At 36.9% G+C, this 20,805-nt stretch overlaps 1 protein-coding gene across 1 annotated transcript in view; it reads right to left on the bottom strand.

Annotated features, from left to right (window-relative positions):
• LOC129944062 (eukaryotic translation initiation factor 5B) overlaps positions 1 to 20,805 on the bottom strand; it is a 236,194-nt gene that overhangs the window by 109,433 nt on the left and 105,956 nt on the right. The window contains exon 5 of the mRNA XM_056053221.1: positions 13,471 to 13,547. Coding sequence (XP_055909196.1) covers positions 13,471 to 13,547 — 77 coding nt within the window. The remainder of the gene's footprint in view (positions 1 to 13,470; positions 13,548 to 20,805) is intronic.

The following is a 20,805-nucleotide window of genomic DNA, read 5'->3' as shown; positions in this document are numbered from 1 at the left end:
GTCGGTCATTAAGAAGCTTTCGTTGATTAGATATTTCTTAAGCTGATAACTAATCAATGACCTGGATAGAAGGGACGTGAGTGCTATTGAACGATAGTTGGTGGGAGAGGGAAATTCTTCTTTTTTAGGGACTGGCTGAATAAATGGTATTTTCCATCCACTCGGAAAGAGACCTGTAGAGTGGGAAAGCGATGAAGAACACCTCTTCAGAACGATTGGGGAGATACGATCCGGGCCAGCAGATTTGTGAATGTCAAGGTCTTTCAGCATTCTTGCAAATGCACGAGTGCTAAAGAAGATTCGTCTCCTATTATCCTTTACGATCTGGAGAAGAGGAGGACTCATGACACTTTTCAGTAGCGTCGCATTAACAGCAAACTGTCCTGCAAGCAAATCGGCTTTATCGATCGAGCTCACATGGGGAGTGTCATTCTAGACGAGAGTTAGAGCCGACAATGATGTGGTGTTTCGTCCGTTTTTACAAATGACCAGAAATGTTTACTACCTTTGGGACATTGTAGTATTTCTTGCCGTAATTTCTGGTCATTGAAAACTTAAGGCGTCAAATATATGCATTACAAGACTTTCTAGCTTCTTTGAACTTATTCTGGTTTTCCTTAGTAGGGTTGCGTTTATAAACCCGGAAACCTACATCTTTGATCTTTTTGATAAAGCCTCTATTTTTTCATATTGAGATTCTTTCCATGACTTTCCAAAACTTCAATTTCCGCCACTGATACGCATTTATTTGCCCACAAAGTCACTGAAAGTTTTCTCCTCGCAATCGAATCTAAGTTCATGATACAAAAAAAATTCCTCATTTTAAGTGTCTTTAGCCCCAACGACCCTTTCAAACCTATGAGTCTTAAAATCCGCCACTGTCATTAACATTACTCTCGCTTATTATAATCATACGATAAAAAAAAATCCATCTTCTTCCAAAGTTCGCCTTTCGTTGACCCAATAATTGTTTTGAATTAGATCCAATGCGGAATTAAATTAATCGATTGATTGAAGAGAATTGGAATTGTTCGGTATCTCTGGCCATCAAATTCCAGAGGGAAATAAAACTGATATGTCTTACCAATGCTTCTTTCACTCATGTGTTAGTGTACATTTTGTATCTTCAACTGATGAGTACAGTGTTTTATAATCGAAATCAAATTACAGCACGATCATCAGCATCATGATCTGATCATCTGCGTTATGATGCTGATGGATCTTCTATCAAACCCAACTATACCACCAGCTGACAGTTCTACAGAAGATATCATTTTTTGATGGTCACATCGAGTGGGCTTAGTAGTACCTAGATAGTTTTTTTTTGTCGTTGAATTTCATAGATACTTTTCAATCTTTTTATGGTTTGGTTTTCCCATTGAGAGAGATCTAGTGCTAGTCGACTATTTGGAAGATGCGATTCAAGAGCAGAGGGTGGATAAAAATGGACCCCCAACTGGCGTGGTTGTTTATTCTTCCACTTGACGACACGGTGAGAGGGAAATTAAGAACTCAAGACTTTTTTTTAGACCTACATAAATACACATCGTCAGACAAAGATCGGTCTCTGAGTCTCGTTGGATGCGTTAGGTTTTTGTTGTATTTTGTATCTTTTTTTATATTTTAAGATGGATTGTTTATTTCTTCCAACAGATCACAGTTGTTGTTCCAATTTTGCTGTCTGTTACTTCTCCATTTTCAGCTCAAGTTCTTGATATCTTTCTGTTTTATTTTGTTTTATATTGAAACATTCTTCGTCCGGTCCGGTGGCACGGCGATGGTGGTAGTGATGGTGGCCGGATGTTGCAAAGAGTGCTTCTCAGCATGATGATTTGAGATTTTTGTTCTGATGATGATGATGCTGAGAAGTCAAATAGCAACAAAACAAAAAGAATCTTTTTCTTCTTCTTCTATTTTATTTGCTTTGTCTTATGTAGGTTTTTATTTTGCTTTTTTGATTTTTATAAAGATCGCAGATAGAATATCTTTCTTTCTGATTCGACTTAGATTTATATTTTTTTGTTGGTATTGAATGCGAGAAGTCGACAAAGGTAGAATTTTGATGATTTGGCAGAGGAAGTTTGATAAATGTTGATATTGTTGTTTTTTTGTGTCTTGGAATTGGATTTATGCAGGAAAGCGAAATGAGTTAGCGCATAATTGCGAGAAATTATGATAAATTCGACATTGATGTTGTTTATTGGAATTTTTAGGCTGAAGGTAAGGTAAGTCGTTGATAATAAAGATCATAACGACAACAAGATAATGAATACGGTGAATGCGATTGAATGAATTTGTATTTTGTTCAATTTTTTACCTTGAATTTCGATATGAGATAAATTGCGGACTTTTAATCAAAAAGATGAATGTATGACAATGTTATGTCTTCGAATGAAAGCCCCAACAAAAAAGCAAAAAGAAAAGATTTTCTGGAATATTTGAAAAAGAAGTTATGAAGGGTTTTTGCAATAAGAGTGGGAAATATTGAGCCTGCTAAAGAGTTTCGCATTCGTGTAGTGCGGCTAAAGATAGAATCCTTATAATTAAAAGTTCTTCGAATTCGGGCTCAAGGTAAACTGATGAAGATAGAAGTACGGGTGCCTTGGAAGGGTCCGTCTTTTTTTCTGCCTTACCCCTGTATATCGGCTCTGCCGGGGCTGACCTATTTTTTCCGACCTACTCGTGGGACCAAAATACAATAAATTTAAACAAAATGGACGAAATAGACAAGACAAACGTAGAACCCTCCACAGACTTGAAGGTTAGCTCATTTAGCGCTGGTAGTTCCAGCACTTGTTAGCAACAACACCGAAACCCTCGAGTAACAGTGCAACTCGAGGAACCAAAAAACCATCGAAAGGCGCTCTTCTCAGGAACCGCTTCAAACGGCCTCTCACATTTTTGCCAAGATTGCCAAAAATGCAGAGACCGGAGTGATTCATGAGAGGGACGCCCAAGATAAAATAAAGTACTAAAAGGTTGTCGATGAATTCAACAACCTTCTGGCCCGCCAAGAAAAGGCCGTTAAGAGAAACAGATCTCAGGTAGAGATCTGCCCGTCTCAGAAAAAGAGCAAACTTGACGACCGGACAAAGCCAGTGAAAGCACCATCTTCTGGAGCAGCGCAACTGGGTACTCTTAGTGAGGTTGTCAGGGATGGCCTCCACGTAGCAGTTGTGGATGCGCTCGCCACAAACAGCAAAGGTCTGCTGAACGTGTGGAACTCTATCGAGATGGTGTTTTCATACACTATATCAAACAGTGAGGGCAACTACCCTAGTTTTGACTCTGGCGAGATGCTCAGGGGGTATAGGGTAATCAAGTGTGCGGACAGATTTTCTAGGGATTTCCTTAGTGAAAGCATTGCCGGGTTAGCAATGACTGGGAGGGCTTGAAGCTCAAGCTTATCCTAGCTAAGGATATCCCTAGACAACCGGCATTTGGTTGACGCTCATGAGCATAAAGCCAAGTGGACAGGATCTGATCCGCGGTCTTCAGAGGCAAAATCCGCTGGTACCCATGCATGATTGGGCTGTAGTTAAGGTAGAAGAACCACAGAAAACCAGCGCCTGTAACCTTCTGAGGATTAACGAGGAGAATCTAGGGGCTCTCAAATAGGCCGAGTACAAACTTAGTATGGCATAAGGAATGTCAAAATTAAAATTCTGCAGAGTCGGGGAACAGACACGGACAAAGCTGATGACAACGCTTGGGCTGCAGCTAAATATAATTAAAAAACGGGCTGAAGGTCATCCAGCGTTATCCAAGAACAGTGGATAAACGGCCTGAAGGTGTGAGGCCTCCAAGATAACGAATACTACCTATTTTATAAAACCGCAGATCAAGACCAAGGTAATCCCAGAACTTGTAATTTAAAAGGTTTTTTATGTCCAAATTTTAGCCGTCCCGATCTGACAGTTGTCAGATTTGAAGATAAGAATACACAGGGTTTGCTGTGCAGGAGGTGTGGAAAATCATAACCGAAGCTAACAACAAAAAGGCAAACCTTCTGATCGAAGGCGACGCAAATGCTTTGGGGAAGTTCTGAGATCAACGAACGAGGTGAGCCACTTTTTGATTTTATTATTGAAAATAATATGACCATTTGTAACAGAGGCAATACTCCCACTTTCGTCTTTCCAAGCTAGGAAAATTATGATGGATGGGAGGATATGCTTGAAGTTACTTTAGTAAACAACCGAAATGTATTAGTGGAGAATTGGAGAGTTTCCCCTTTGAATTCGTTTTCGGATCACAAGTGGATTCTTTTTCAAATTAATTTCGAGTCGAAAAACCCTCCGCCTTATAGAAATCCCGAAAGAACTGACTGGAAGAAATTCAGTGAAATTGCTAATTCGAAACTAAGCAACTTGCCGAATCTCACAGAATCGATAGGAGACCTTGAATCAAAGGTGAAAACCTAGGACAGCCTCTCCAGCCGAATCTCTTGAGCTACTGATGAAGACGCTCTTTCCGGGTTGCAAGAGTGATAACCCCGAACCGATTTAAACCACAGAGCTAAACGTAGCTCATGTGGAGCAAGTCAATTCCGTTATAACTAGAGAAAATATTTTGTGGGCCATAAATACTTTTTCTCCACATATGTAAATCCCCAAGCATGGATGGCATACTGCCAGTTATGCTTCAAAATTGGAATGATGTGGCAGTTCCATGTCCGGAACAAATTTTCAAAGGATGTCTCCTTCTCAAACATGTGCCCATGTCGTGGAGACAGGTCAAAGTAGTTTTTATCCCGAAAGTGGGTAGGCGAGGTCACGAATCCGCGAAGAATTTCAGACCAATAAGCTTAACATCTTTTGTGCTTAAAACCTTGGAGCGCATTCTTGATTACCATATTAGAGAAATCCTAGTTCAACGACCTCTCGAAAGCTCTTAGCATGCTTATCTTAAGGGCAAATCTACGGAGACTGCCCTCTATGAGGTAGTGCTTACTGTAGAACAAACAATTCATTATAAAGAATTCTGTTGCCACCTTAATAGACATAGAAGGTGCTTTTAACAACGTCCTTACCGAATCCATAGAAGAATCGCTCGTTAAGTTCGGTGTAGAAGACTTCATTCGAGAATGGATTATTTTCATGCTCAGTGGTAGGAAGATTCGAGCCACTCTAGGCAATACAATCGCAACAAAACACGTGAGTAGGGGAACACCCCAGGGTGGTGTCCTTTTGCCTCTTCTATACTATACTTAGCAGCATTTTTGGCGATGTCAAATATATGTGATCACTGCACAAGAAGTGTTTTGAGATGGACTGCACATACCTAGACTGAAAGTTGTTCAGTATCCTCGATGCAAGTACCGCCCATGGACGGTGTCATTTGGGAAAGGGTTTCGCTTTTGCGACCGTAGACATCATTATGTTTTCGAATCCTTAGATTCTACATGGTTTTTAATTTCCCCTGGGAAAATGTTGTCAAGATCAGAATTAAATGAGGTTATCATATACCCTGCCGTTGGTAGTCCATATCAGAATAACAAGGATGTAAATCTAGGAACGGATATGAAAACAATTTAGTGGGTTAGAAGTTTCAAAGAACGGAACCCTGCGGCACACCAACGTTTATTTTGTGCATATCGGATTTGAACCCGTCCAATACTACTTAAATTGAACGGTCCGAAAGTATCTAACCCAACAAAGAATAGATTCATCAATACGAAATACCTTTGAAATATAAAGCCCAATAATGTTACTTTCCTTAAGATGAGATAAGATTTTTTTGAACTACGCGGTGAGATAAACCAAGAGATCACCACTGGACCTATTGCTACAAAATTCGTACTTCTGGTCATTAAGAAGCTTTCGTTTTTCAAGATATTTCTTAAGATAAAAATCTATCAGCGTCTATATGACCTTGGAAAGAAGATAAGCAAGGGCGATTGGACGACAGTTATTAGGTGAGGAGGTTTAAGTTTTTTTAGGGACAGGCTGGACAAATGATGTTTTCCATATATTCTTAAAGAGACCTGTAGAATAGAACAGATGGAAAAGCTTACGCAGCATTGAAAAAAACCTCTCCATAACAAAAGCGGGGATACCATCTGGGCAAGCTGATTTATGAATGATTTGATTTTAAAAAGTCCCATATATTTAAGCAGCTGTCACATTTGAAGCAATCATCGTTTGACATTTGACAAGTTAAAACACTTTTCTACTATTTTTGTATAATTAGCACTGAAAAGGGTTTGAATGCTTTTAATATGTCAAAGACACAGAGTCATCATCAGGAAAAAGGAAGAAGTTGAAAAGCAGATGCCGGTGTACATAGTTTTGATTTTTTTTACAATCATAACAGGAAGACAGAATGTTGAATCATAGACTGTTTTGTATTTTTTATTTGGTTTTCTAAAAAGTCCTTAACATCGCCGCAGGATCTGTTGTTCAAATGTCTCGAATTGTTGGTGATATGGTAAACCAAGTGCAGAATCGGAGTGACGTTTTCATCTTCATAGAACGTGTTTAAAATATTAGCCAGCACCCGTTCAAAAAGCTTACCGATGTTTGAGAGAAGCGAGATCGTTCGAAAGCTGTCAAACTCTCGACTTGACTTTTTCTTTGATATTAGTAAGATCTTTGCCTGTTTACATGACGTGGGAAAGTGACCATTATTAATGCACTGGCTAAAAACAATTGATAACCCAGTGTCCAGAGAAGCAAATTTTTTTAAAAATTAAATTTGAAATTTTATCATTTCCTGATGACTTTTTGCTCTTGAGCGATAATCTATAAACATTGACAATGTTTGGAGAATTGAACGGTAATATTCCTGGAGAACAGGCGATGTTATTTGATGAAAATGTTGTCAAAGTTTTAGAATTGGTTTCTCTAAACAAACTTACGATGAAGATCACTTCATTTTCAAAATAAGGTTCATCTGTTGCTATTTCGGAATAATTAGTGGAGTAAAAGTCCTTAAATGCACTTAATTTGGACTGTGTATCGACAAGTTCTTCCCGGATGTATAGAAGATTATGATGGGGAATATCTATCCAGAAAAATTTGAGACCCGTGACCCTGTCAATTTCTTTAAAAGCATAAGGTGAAAGCGTAATTTTACTCACTATGGATTTAAAGGAATTAAGATCGAGGTTTGCATTTTCCTTAATAATTTTACTTATGCACTGAATTTTTGACTGGAGATCACAATATTCAGTATTCAATCTATTGAGATAAAGATGGTAAAGTCTTTTGAGTTAAGCCATAAATTTCGTATGTATATGTATGCATGAACACAACAACCGTAAGCGGCCGTCTTTTGTGAAAGCTTATTTTTTTAAGGCTACGTTAAAACGCAGAATTGTCCAATTTCAGTTTAGAAAATTTAAGAATGATTGTTGGAAATTCTCTCCATCCTTCACGTGTCACTCTGTTTAATGAGATTTTTGGACTTGCACAGCTTATGTAATTAAACCTTATATTATTTCAGAATAAGGCAGTCGCAACTATTATTGTGAATAGATTGCGCTACCGACAAAGCAATTTCGCAAGAAAATTGTACTGACCATTTCATTTCTAGAAGAAGTGATCACAATTATTGGCCACCGAAATCTCTTAGTTTAAAATTTTACACTATTTCCTTAAGGGACATTTTAAAGGTATGAGCTATGACAATGCTCAACAATCAATACAAGACGCTTAAGATGGAATTCGAAAATGGAAGAATTGCTGCTGGAAAGTATTGCGTAAAAGATATGGTGCTACAAACGTAACCTTGGCGGTTATTTGGGGGATAGTGTTACAAATGACAAGTATTGAATTCTTTTAAAAAATTCCGTTTTTTTTTTTAAATATCAAAAGGCACCGTTCATTGGAAAACCGGAAAATTTTAAGAAAAAATTAAATTCCTGACAAAATCACCAAATTTTACCAATATGTTGGAATGACACTATGTTGAAAATAGAGCCTTCAAATTTCTTGTAGTAACGGACAAATAGCTATGAAATGCGAATTGCAAAACAGAGCTAGATATAACCCATGCGGAAAATAATTCAAGTCCAATAGTTCAACCCTTGCTCTGAAAATTGTACCTATAGCTCTCGCAGAAAGTCTATTATCGACAAAGTTACGACTTCGAATAAAAGCCCCAACAAAAAAGCAAAAAAGAATAGATTTTCTGGAATATTTGAGAAAGAAGTTATGAAGGGTTTTTGCAGTAAGAGTGGGAAATATTGACCCTGGTAAAGAGTTTCGCATTCGTGTAGTGCGGATAAAGAAAGAATCTCTATAATTAACAGTTCGTCGAAATTGGGCTGAAGGGTAAACTGATGAAAATTACGGTTGAGTTGAGGGGAGGAATACAACTGGGTGTTTCACTAAAGAATTGTTCGTGAAAATATCGATAAAACAATAAAAGGATTGAAACCTTGCAGCCGGGTTCAAGAAAAGAAAATGTCTCAGCAATAGAACGATTTCCTAATAAAGGGTGATTTTTTTGAGGTTAGGATTTTCATGCATTAGTATTTGACAGATCACGCGGGATTTCAGACATGGTGTCAAAGAGAAAGATGCTCAGTATGCTTTGACATTTCATCATGAATAGACTTACTAACGAGCAACGCTTGCAAATCATTGAATTTTATTACCAAAATCAGTGTTCGGTTCGAAATGTGTTTCGCGCTTTACGTCCGATTTATAGTCTACATAATCGACCAAGTGAGCAAACAATTAATGCGTACAGTGCGTACAGAAGAGAATATTGCGTCTGTTTCTGAGAGTGTTGCTGAAGACCGTGAAATGTCGATTCGTCGCCGTTCGCAGCAATTGGGTTTGTGTTATTCGACCACATGGAAGATTTTACGCAAAGATCTTGGTGTAAAACCGTATAAAATACAGCTCGTGCAAGAACTGAAGCCGAACGATCTGCCACAACGTCGAATTTTCAGTGAATGGGCCCTAGAAAAGTTGGCAGAAAATCCGCTTTTTTATCGACAAATTTTGTTCAGCGATGAGTCTCATTTCTGGTTGAATGGCTACGTAAATAAGCAAAATTGCCGCATTTGGAGTGAAGAGCAACCAGAAGCCGTTCAAGAACTGCCCATGCATCCCGAAAAATGCACTGTTTGGTGTGGTTTGTACGCTGGTGGAATCATTGGACCGTATTTTTTCAAAGATGCTGTTGGACGCAACGTTACGGTGAATGGCGATCGCTATCGTTCAATGCTAACAAACTGTTTGTTGCCAAAAATGGAAGAACTGAACTTGGTTGACATGTGGTTTCAACAAGATGGCGCTACATGCCACACAGCTCGCGATTCTATGGCCATTTTGAGGGAAAACTTCGGAGAACAAGTCATCTCAAGGAATGGACCGGTAAGTTGGCCACCAAGATCATGCGATTTGACGCCTTTAGACTATTTTTTGTGGGGCTACGTTAAGTCTAAAGTCTACACAAATAAGCCAGCAACTATTCCAGCTTTGGAAGACAACATTTCCGAAGAAATTCGGGCTATTCCGGCCGAAATGCTCGAAAAAGTTACCCAAAATTGGACTTTCCGAATGGACCACCTAAGACGCAGCCGCGGTCAACATTTAAATGAAATTATCTTCAAAAAGTAAATGTCATGGACCAATCTAACGTTTCAAATAAAGAATTGATGAGATTTTGCAAATTTTATGCTTTTTTTTTTTTAAATGTTCTCAAGCTCTTAAAAAATCACCGTTTATTTAAAGAATCCTTTTTTTCTCTTCTTTTCAAAAGACTCAAGTACGTCATTGGGAAACCAGCCCATTTATGAGAAGTCTATTATTGAAATAATTTGTCGCTTTAGTATTTAAGAAGTGGCTTAGACAAGCGAGTTTTTAAGGTTTGCTTGGAAAACTCGTTATTTACACTACCGGGTTGCTTTATTTGTACCTCGCGCTTGGAATGAATATAGGATTTTTACCTGCATTTTTAACTTAGACCATTCATAAAAGGTGCAAGTGAAAAACCCCAAATATTAATCCCTTTCTGTAAATTATGAGGAATTTTGTGAAAAAAAATAAAAAAAAAAAAACAGTATTGGGTTTTTGGCATCTATTTGGATTTCCCATAGTTTTTATTTTTTATGACTTTTTACATTCAATCTGGAATTTTTTTAAGACTGCGGTAATAGTAAAGGGTAAAAAAATGTAAAATTTGAATATCTATTCAGGATTTTGTATATAATGCTCGGTTTGTTCCAATTTAAATTTATTTGAGACTGTCATCTTCTCCAGTAAATAAAGTGCGCATTATGGGAAAAGTTAAGGAATTAACTATTGAAACCCGATCTGCGATTATGACCCTTATTGAAGAAGGCTATTCGCAAAGAGAAATCGCCACAAAACTGAAGATATCCAAAGGAGCAGTTCACAGGACCACACAGCGTTACTCTAGGACCGGCGGTTTTAAGGATAAGCCGAGAACATCTGCATATCATCACAATAAGCAAGCATTCTAGGAAGAAAACAGCACCAGAAATACGCGCCGAGATCAATGAAATCCGGGAAGAACCATTATCTGTATCAACGATAGAACGAAGGCTAAGGCATGCTTTTTGGGCGCGTTACAGTGCGGAAACCACTTCCACGGCCCCAAAACAAGATCAAACGGTTAGAATGGGCTAAAACCCATAAGGATTGGACAGATGAAGACTTCAACAGAAACTTATGGAGCGATGATTCCACGTTTGAGATATTTGGCTCAAATCGCAGAGTGTACGTCAGGCGCAGTGCTGAACAGAAGATGCTACCAGACTGTTTGGTCCCAACTGTAAAGCATAGAAGCGGTTCAGTAATGGTGTGGGGATGTTTTTCCTTCGAATCGAAATAATGGATAAAGAAGTCTATAAAACGATATTGGAAGACCACGTTTTTGTAACTGGACTCCAATTAATCGGTGAAGGTTTTGTATTCCAACAAGACAATGACCCGAAACACACTTCCAAATTTTGCCGGGGATACCTGAAACAAGAAGAAGATGAGGAAATTCTAAAAGTAATGGTATGGCCACCGCAGTCTCCAGATATTAACCCCATTGAACTCTTATGGGAAGAGCTTTACAGAAATGTCCGGAATCACCACATAACATCGGAATCTGATCTTTGGGAAACCCTACAAAATTGCTGGAATAATATTCCACAAGAAAAAATACAAAACCTTTTTAAAAGATTGCCCAGAATTGTTCAACAAATTATTGAATTTAATGAAGGGTTTTTTGATGAAAACTCAATTTTTATTGGTTTTTTAAATGTTTAGTACAAAACTAGTTTATATTTTTTTATCACTTACAACTAGACTAATGCAAGACGCTGCGAGGAGGGCAGGCACCAGGTGGACCAACATCACCACGTGTCAAGCCACAAAAAACATCTGGCCAACACTGGATTTAAAACGTTCAAGGTGCTTGCTCTCTCTAAGCAGATCGCATATAAGCTCGATAATAGGTGTCATAACCGGACACTGTCTAATAGGAAAGCACGCCACGAGACTAGGCGTATTCTCAAATGACTTTTGCAGAAGCTGTATGGACAAGGAAGAGGAAAAAACGGCTCTTCATCTTCTCTGCACATGTCCTGCTCTAGCTCGAAAACGCAAGAATTACCTAGGAGAATTCTTCTTTAACGATCTAAACGATCTAAATCATATCGGTATAATCAGCCTCTCACGTTTCGTAAGGGACTCAAACTGGTTCCATTGAGCTTAGGAGGAAGCCTCAAGATTCGTGTGGTATCGCAATGGGCCATTGAACTGGCTTAAGTGTGTCCGTTTCCATCTTGGACAGCCACTATAACCTAACCTAACCTAACCTACAACTAGACATGCTCTTCACTTTCACGTATTAACATTTTTCCTAAAACTTCAGTTTAGGAGTTAAAACTCGATATTTCTCAAATTTCAGAGGTGACCTGAAACTTTTGACCGGTATTTAGATCCTAAGACCATGTTTTTGTTTGAGAAGAAATTTGGCCACATTGTGTTGAGAGCTACTTTAGCTTCTTTACTCTTATGCTGAACATATTTATTGAAGCTACCGTTAGCAGACATCAACACTCCCAGATATTTGAATTCCTGTACTATTTCAATAGATTACTGTACTATTTCAAAAGTTAAGAAACCACCTTTCTTCTACAACTCCGTGCCTCAAATACCATTATCTTTGTTTTGATTTCTCTGAGTTTATTTTAAGTTCCCAGATATTGCAGTACGTTTGGACCCTATTGAATTGTATGCTGAAGAGAAGAAGGAAGTCATCAGCGTTCTTTATTGCATGTCGAATTCTTGACAAAACCAATCCTTGTCCAATGAATGAGCATACTTTTGAAATTTTGTTCTGTCTTTCATGAATCACCTTCATACAAATGTCAGCTACCATAGTGAATTCTCTTAACTCATCAGCAACACCTCTATATTCTCAAGATCCAAGCCTAATAAGTCGACTTCACTATCGTGTTTCGTTTGTTTCAATAAAAACAAATCTCTGTCTATCTTTCTCTCTACAAACGTCACTTCTTCCCCAGAATTAGAATCTTTTGTCATCTACTAGTGTCTAAAAAAAGCTATAATTAGTGCCTCATAACTGACTGACTGGCCCATTTCGATGACACTCTTTTTTTCGAGTTATCGTCGTCTTAAAAAAAACAACCGATTTTACAACAAGCTTGATTGCTTAGGCTTGCTTGCTTGTTGTTGCTGTTTTCAAGGCAATCTCAGTTCAAATACAAAATTAGAAAGAATCAAGAGAAAGAAGAAACAATAATGTGGCTGCTACATAAGAGCGACGACGAGCGAATGGTAACATTACTTCCGGTGTACAATGGCAAAACAATAAGCGCATATTAAATTTAGAGAACAAAACAAAAACTTATTATATACCTTCATTTCAAAACTCATACTACTCAAACTCGCGTATCTTTCAATACCATATTGTAGATAATGTTTGTAGAAATAAAAATGAAAATTTGACTCCGTATATGCGATTGGGACATAATATAAGCTTTGAATTTCCGCTTACATGACGACAACGAGCTACGAAACGACCAACATCGGTACCGATACCGAAACCGCACCGCACCGCGCCTTTTGTAGACACAGGTCGTCGACTAGAGCGTTTGTTTTGAGAGTCGTCGACTGTGTGAAAAAATTGTGTTTTTTTTTTGTTTGTCATTTGTATTAATGATGCGCTTACCTACTTAACAATAAAAATATGCATAAGTATGTAAACCGTGCGGCACCGGAAGTCCGGAAAATGAGTTGGTTTTGAAATTGTAATTTTTTTGCTTAGCTTACGATAGGAGCTTTAAAAGGTGGAATTTGAGAAAGTTTATGTGAACCTATGTATTCGAGACATGTTGAGAATCTACACAATTGCATTAGGCCATGTTGAATACAATGTTGTTGAAAAGAAACACTTTTGGAAGGGAGAAATTTGTGTGACTAATTTTTAAAGGAATGAAAGAAAATGTTTAATATGTTTTGTATTTTAACTTACTGTGCTTCATGCTCCAACATAGTAGATGCCTTCATAACGTCACGTTTAACAACCGGACCAATTCGAATCGCAAAGTACTGAAAATAAAAAAAAGAAATGGAGGAATTTTATTATTAGATTTTTTAACTGGAAGTATAAGTTCAGCAAATACATTTTTGAAAAATACTCATGAATGAACGAAAATATAGGATTTTCCAAAGATGGAAGAATATAATCAAAACAAAATATTTGTATGAAGGTATTCAACACACGTGTCGTATTATGCAAGATATATTCTACATATTGAGCTCGCATTTTTAGGAGACTTGGAAATATCATTGTTTTCTAAGTCTCCTACAAATAATGAGCTCGCATTTGTAGGAGACTTGGAAAACAATGATACATTTTCGTAATTAATTTCAACTTAAAACGTGCTGTGTGGCACGTAGCGCCGCCACCATCCTGCTGAAACCACATGTCGTCTAGGTCTATATGGTTCAATTTGGGCCATAAGAAATTAGCTATCATCGATATATACCGCTCGCTGTTGACAGTCACCGCTTTACTAACGTCGTTTTCAAAAAAGTACGGCCCAAAATCCAAAAATGCCCTCCGTCACTAAAGATGATTTTTCGGCGTCCTCTACCAAACGACCCAGTCAGCGAACAAACGGCGTTGTCTATAGTCAAAAACTTTGTGCTCCTGGCTAAGTTGGATCTTGTACGGGTGTAGAACTAAGTCTCAACGCAAAATTTGCCAAGTTGTTAAGTCTGCGAAAGGCCGAGTTCTTGTGCACGGCGAGGAATAGACTGCCTCAGGTTCTGCTGTACACTTTCACGGACCACGGCGATGTTCTCGGCCGATCTTGCGTTCCTTTAACGCACGGGTGTTGGCTAATTGAATTGAAGAGTCAACTATGAAGGGCCACCACGTCTACCGTAAAATAGGCACAATGCGCGCAACGTTTGTGTTAACAAACACTCATTTTGATAATATAGTTTTATCATTTCAACGTACTGCTTAAACGTGAAACTTGCCATGATGATTTGGCATAAATAACTGAATAATAAACAAAAGATTTGACATATGTCACCAAAACAAAATGGCCGCCACTGAGTGCCAAAATCTATCTGCGTCGATTGAAAAACAGGGGTAAAATTCAAGCTGTGACAAAAGGTTGGGGATGTGAAGTGTCAATACCACGTGCATTGCTTAAAAACAATAACAAATATTTTCGCTACTCGTATAATCCGTAATTTTGTCAAAAACCGAGGTTTGTTGATTTCTGATCGATCTTTAAAATTGAACTGCTATATGAATGACATTACACATTTCATTAGGCTTAATACATTTCATTCCACTAATGCCTTATAAGGCCTACAGCGTTCAAAGTTCAGTGTACGCACGAATTATAAAGCTTGTTTAAATCATTTTTAAGAGGCTTTTTGGTCCTCGGAAAATCCAAGAATGATTGTTCGAAAATGAAGCCGTAATTAGTGGTTCCGGTGAACGGATTGTTACACTAAGCCATAAGTGGGCAGAGTTAGAAGATATAGATTTGGATGAAGTTAATTTTCAAGAAGATGGGGGTACGTGCCACACAAGCATAGCAACAATCGCAATTGTTCAAGAAAAATTTATAAACAGTGTTATTGTTGAAAATATTGGAGAGCAAGGAATTGTGATGTAATACCTTTAGACTTTTTTCTCAGAGCCCACGTGATTCAAAACCTTAAAGAAATGATTGGTGAAGTTATCGTGGACATATACAGCCTCAAATGAAAAGCATAGGGTGCTACAACCGAAGTGGCAATTATGCTGATAACGTTTTAAATTGTTATTGGCATAACTTTAATTAATCAATTCATATCGTTTTTTCGTTAAATATCCAAATGACATCACTTATTGGAAAACCTTAAACATAAATAGTTTGCTTACTAAGATAAATTAAAGGAATATCTTTCTTCATCTGTTATTTGATAATGACCAATATTCTATATTGAAATAATTTAGGTTGCCTAGCTATAGAATAACCTGGCCCTAAGGTGCTTAATATTGCAAAATAAGAGTGCATCTTGAGAATTGTCAGCAACTCAATTGAGTCAATTAACTCATCATCATGACTTCGAAAACGAGATTTCGCTGGATGATATCAAAGGTATATTTCGAAATCATAAAGCAAGGAAATCAGCTGGTTTTAATGGCATTAAATATATATATTTGAAAAACTTACCAACATTAGGTTTAAAATACTTGCAAGAGTTATGTAATAAATGTCTTAAAATTGACTATTTTTCAAACAATTGGAAAACTGCCAAAACATTACCAATTTTAAAACCTGGCAAAAATGCTAATCTACCTAATAGTTACAGGCCCATTAGTTTGTTGAGTTCAATTAGTAAATTTTTTGAACAAGTTATTAAAGCTAGAATAAATTCACACTTAACCAATAATAACATTTTACCAACCGAGCAGTTCGGCTTCAGACAATCCATCAAGTACATAGAATTACTTAACACATAAAAAGTAACTTAAGGTCTGGTAAAAAGCATTCGACACGGTCTGGCATAATGCGCTTTTACACAAGTTGTTGATACTCAACTTCCCAGTGTTTTTTATAAAAATAATTCAATCATTTTTACTTGAGAGGCAATTTAAGGTTTCAGTCAATAACAGGTTTTCTGAAAAATATGATATAACGGCCGGTGTACCACAAGGATCAGTTTTAGGCCCTATTCTATATTCAATATTTACTTCCGATTTTCCATTACTTCCTTTTTGTAAAACAGCAATTTTTGTTGATGATATTTTTTCTTCGGATTCAGTTGATTTCATAAGCGAAACTAATCTGCATTCTAGTCTAAATGTTATCCAAAGCTAATTCCATGACTGGAAAATAATAATCAATGGTTCAAAAACGCAGGCAATCTTTTTCACTCGAAAAAGAAAAGCCTGCTTTTACCAAGCAATAATCTTCTTATGGATGGCACAAGTATAGAATGGAAATCTGATGCAAAATATATCTCGGAGTGCATTTAGATAAAACATTAACATTTGGCTTACATATAAAAAAAAAACGATTCAGAAAATAAATCATACAGTAAAAATTCTTTATCCTTTCATTAATTGCAAATCAATGCTTGGCACCGATAATAAGCTTCTAATATACAAAGTTGTTTTCCAAGCTATCTTGTACTACAGTTCACCAGTATGGGGTAAGTGTGCAATCTCTAACATACCACGGCTGTAGATAGCTCAAAATCGTCGGAGAAATTTTAAGCACCTGGCAGCATTTTTGGCGATATCGAATATGTGTTCATTCCATAAGAGGTGATTTGTGATATTCATACCGAGTAGGTACTGAAAGTTTATTAGTTTCCTGGATGCAAGTGCCAATTATGGATAGCGACATCGGGGGTGGGTTGCGCTTTAACGACAGGAGACAGCATTGAGTTTTTGAAGCATTAAGTTATGCACAGTTCTTGATTCCTCATTGGACAATGCTGTCAAGATCAGCATTTAATAAGCTTATCATACGCTGCCGTTGAAATTCCACATCCGAAGGACAAGGATGTGAATCTAGAAACGAATATGAAAAGCTGAGTTTACTGTCGTCGGCGAAACAGTTTAATGGATTAGAAGTGACAGACAAAAGATCGTTTATGAATATAAGGAAGAGAGTTGGAGACAAAACGAAGCATTGGGGTACACCAGCATTTATTTTATGAATTTCAGACTTGAAAACATCCAATACAACTTGTATTGAACGGTTAGAAAGGTAATTTCTAATCCAACGAAAAAGAGATTCATCAATACCAAAAGCACGCATTGTCGATAAGAGAGCTTGATGCCAAACTCTATCAAATGCTTTTGAAATATCAACTGCAATAATTTTCTAATTTTCTCCAAAACGAATGTAAAGATTTGTTCCACTGTACGGTGAGATGAACTATGGATCACCAGTGGACCTATTGTCGGTCATTAAGAAGCTTTCGTTCTTCAAGATATTTCTTAAGCTGATTAATCAGCGTTTCCTTGACCTTGGAAAGAAGGGACGTGAGTGCTACTGGACGATAGTTAGAGGGGGAGGATGATTCGCTTTTTTTAGGGACAGGCTCGACAAATGCAGTTTTCCATCCACTCAGGAAGGGACCTGTAGACTAAGACAGATTTCGCAGTGGTTTTGCCAGCGTTGAAGAACACCTCTTCAGAACAATAGGGGGAAAACTATCCGGGCCAGCGGATTTGTGTATGTCAAGGTCTTTCAGTACTCTTTCGACTGCACGAGTGCGAAAGAAGATTCGTCCCATAGAATCATTTACGCTCTCAAGAACAGGAGGACTCATGACACTATCCGGTAGCGTCGAATTAACAGCAAACTGTGCTGCAAGCAAATTGGCTTTATCAATCGAGCTCACATAGGGATCGTCATTGTTGACAAGCGTTGGAACCGTTGTGTTTCTTAAGTTTTTTACAAATGACCAGAAATGTTTACTACCTTTGGACATTGTAGTATTTTTTGCCTTAATTTCTGGTCATGCAAAAATTTGGTTCGTCGAATGTGGCCGTTACAAGTCTTTCTAGCTTGTTTGAACTTATTCCGGTTTTATAAATGCGGAAACTTACATCTCTGATCCTAATTACTTCTTTTAAGCTCGTATCAAACCATGAGTTCTCTTTAGGTGTGATTAATTTTACCCTATGCCGGATAAAATCTCTCATTCCACAAAGCATTAAATTTGTAACCATATCTGCGCTGGAATCTACGTCCCTATCGAGGACAACTCGATCGATGTAGACTGTGATGGATGGAGGGAAGGGAGAGAAGGGAGTACCCATTGCATTGTGTTATCATTATAACTTTTGCCATTTCGTGAATTGCTTATGAATTTTTGTTATAACACTAGTTTTAGGTTTTGATTTTTTAGTTGTTTGGCTTTGGACACTTCACTTGAAAGAATTTGTTGACACGGCGCGGGCGTGTGCGGGATTTATTTATTATTTGATTTTGATTAAAAGTTGAAGAGAACACATATGGGCTGGACTGTTAATTGTCCACAGGTAGACAACTAGGTATAATGGGGACAAGACTCTCACGACGCGTGCGCTGCGGGTGGGATGCAGATCGGCACTCAAAATTCAATTCAATACATTTTTTATCTACTCAAAGCTAGGTTTGAATCCTTATTTTTTTTAATTTTACGGCCCACCTTTATTTCATTCTATTTTCTTATTGTTTTATATGAAGGTTTTTATGTAGCCTTTCCTTAAATATTATTTCTTTCTGTATTTCTGGTTAATTGATGTAATAATTATAATATTGGTAAGGTAGCCTTATACCATGTCTCTGTAAATTGTGCAATTTAGTTTAAGAAAAAAATATCATAACATTGATGCTATATGAAAGATAAAGTTAAAGTTAAAAAAATGTAATTGTGATTTTCAAAAACCTGTTTTTAATATATTGTTATAGCAAATATTTTATCTCGGAATCAACAAAAGTTAAGCTGCTATACGAAGACTTTTTGGACTATGTGTATATATTTAGTAGCATAGGGTCGCCTTACCAAAAGCTGGCATTTCCTAAGGTTGAGATGTTGAGTCTTCAAATTATTTACCTTTATCAATTATTTAGTTGGACTTATTGTCATCATAGAGTATTTAATCTTCTTTCCAACTGTATATGGGAACAACCCCAGCATAAATTGTTATTCCAATTAAAATCAAATAACAGATAAGGGTATATATTCCGTCCAAGTATCTCGCACTATATTAGTTTTCCCTAAAAATTCTGAAAACCGATGTTGGTGTTTAAATTTCTTTTCAAAGGTACTATTGCCAAACATTTCAAAAAATACTACTTATACAATTTGAGATTTTCCATTTTCTTCGTAAGACGGTGTTCGAATTTCAAAAAACAAACAAAAAACGGTGTTCGAATTGAAATTTTTTAAGGAGACTCATTTTGACATTTTTTCAACATGATTTAGTCTAACCTTTTTTAAGCAGTTTAAAACTAAACAATCATAGCGAAAGAGTGTCATATGATGTTTATATAATTTGTCTCAGAAAAAACTTATTTCATGGTGAGTGAGCTTTGTGGGAAAGTAATTCTAGGATGTTCCCTACAATATTGACATGATTATTACCGTAAAAATATAACTTAAATACGTGTACACCCCAAATGCGCATGTGCGTAGGAGACTTAACAAAAAATAAACAAAAGGAAGGGTGATGATGATCAGACGACCAATTTTATCGTCAATCAAATGCCAAATAAGTGCACATCACATCCACACCGTAAAGATCCACATCTAAGTAAGTTTTATGAAATTTCACGGAAGACAGATTTTCACCGTGAGTATAGAAAAACCTTCATATATATACATATACCCCCAAAAGCACCATAAAGAACTCGATGAATGGATTTGATGATTGTTTGGGAAATATATGTAGGTACCTCCAGGGACAATTTCATATGAATGAGTCTTAAAAGTGAAGGAGGAAATTGATGTTCCCTCGTCATCGTTCGATCGTGTAATCGCAAAGACTATTATTATTTCTACTCTATTACTACCCACCTACTTATTTTTTTACTTTTTAAGATGGTGTAGAAATAAAGTTTTGAGGAAAATTCCGTGGGAAAGATTCAACATTCACTTCACTGATTTTATACTTTATCACGGATTGGTGAATGGGAATCTTTATGAATGAAACAATTTTTCTGTTTTTGTTTTTGTTTTCATTCGACGATGAGTGAAATGGGAATTGGGGTCATCAATGTGTGTGTAATTTTGTTGGTCTTCATTTTTTGGGGGAAGTTTATTTTTATGAATGAAAAATAGGGTTACCCGTAGAATAATTAATTACGATGATGACGAATAAATTAAGGGGTATTGAACTGTTTCCTATGAACACTTAAGTTTGCTTTTTCATGGAAAAACCATCTTATTAACGGGTGTAGAACTTGTTTAGGGACTTTACAACTGCGGAAATGGAGGGGACCTTCAATTTTATGCCAATTAATACAACAAATTACGAATTATTTTTAAAGGGTTTTTTTTTGATAAATATTCCAAAGAGGCAAAATTTGCGAAAAATTTCAAATCTCTTGGTTTCAAAGCGATGAAATTAAATTTTTTGATTAAGTGTTCCCAATTATCCAAATAAGCCTTGAACTTTCAATTTTTCTTAAGAAGTCTTCTTTGTGAAAAAATTAAATGTGAGAATGTGATTGGTTTTTGCAGGCACTTTCACATTTATCAAGGAAGGTCTGAAATTTAAGGGAGGACTTAAAATATCAAGGAAATAAAAGGATTTTAATATTACCCGTGGAATTGTGGTTAGTTCGTTGGA

The sequence above is a fragment of the Eupeodes corollae genome, chromosome 2 (genome assembly GCF_945859685.1).
Source record: "Eupeodes corollae chromosome 2, idEupCoro1.1, whole genome shotgun sequence".
In the NCBI taxonomy this organism is placed as follows: Eukaryota; Metazoa; Arthropoda; class Insecta; order Diptera; family Syrphidae; genus Eupeodes; species Eupeodes corollae.
This window is presented reverse-complemented; position numbering and strand designations above follow the sequence as displayed.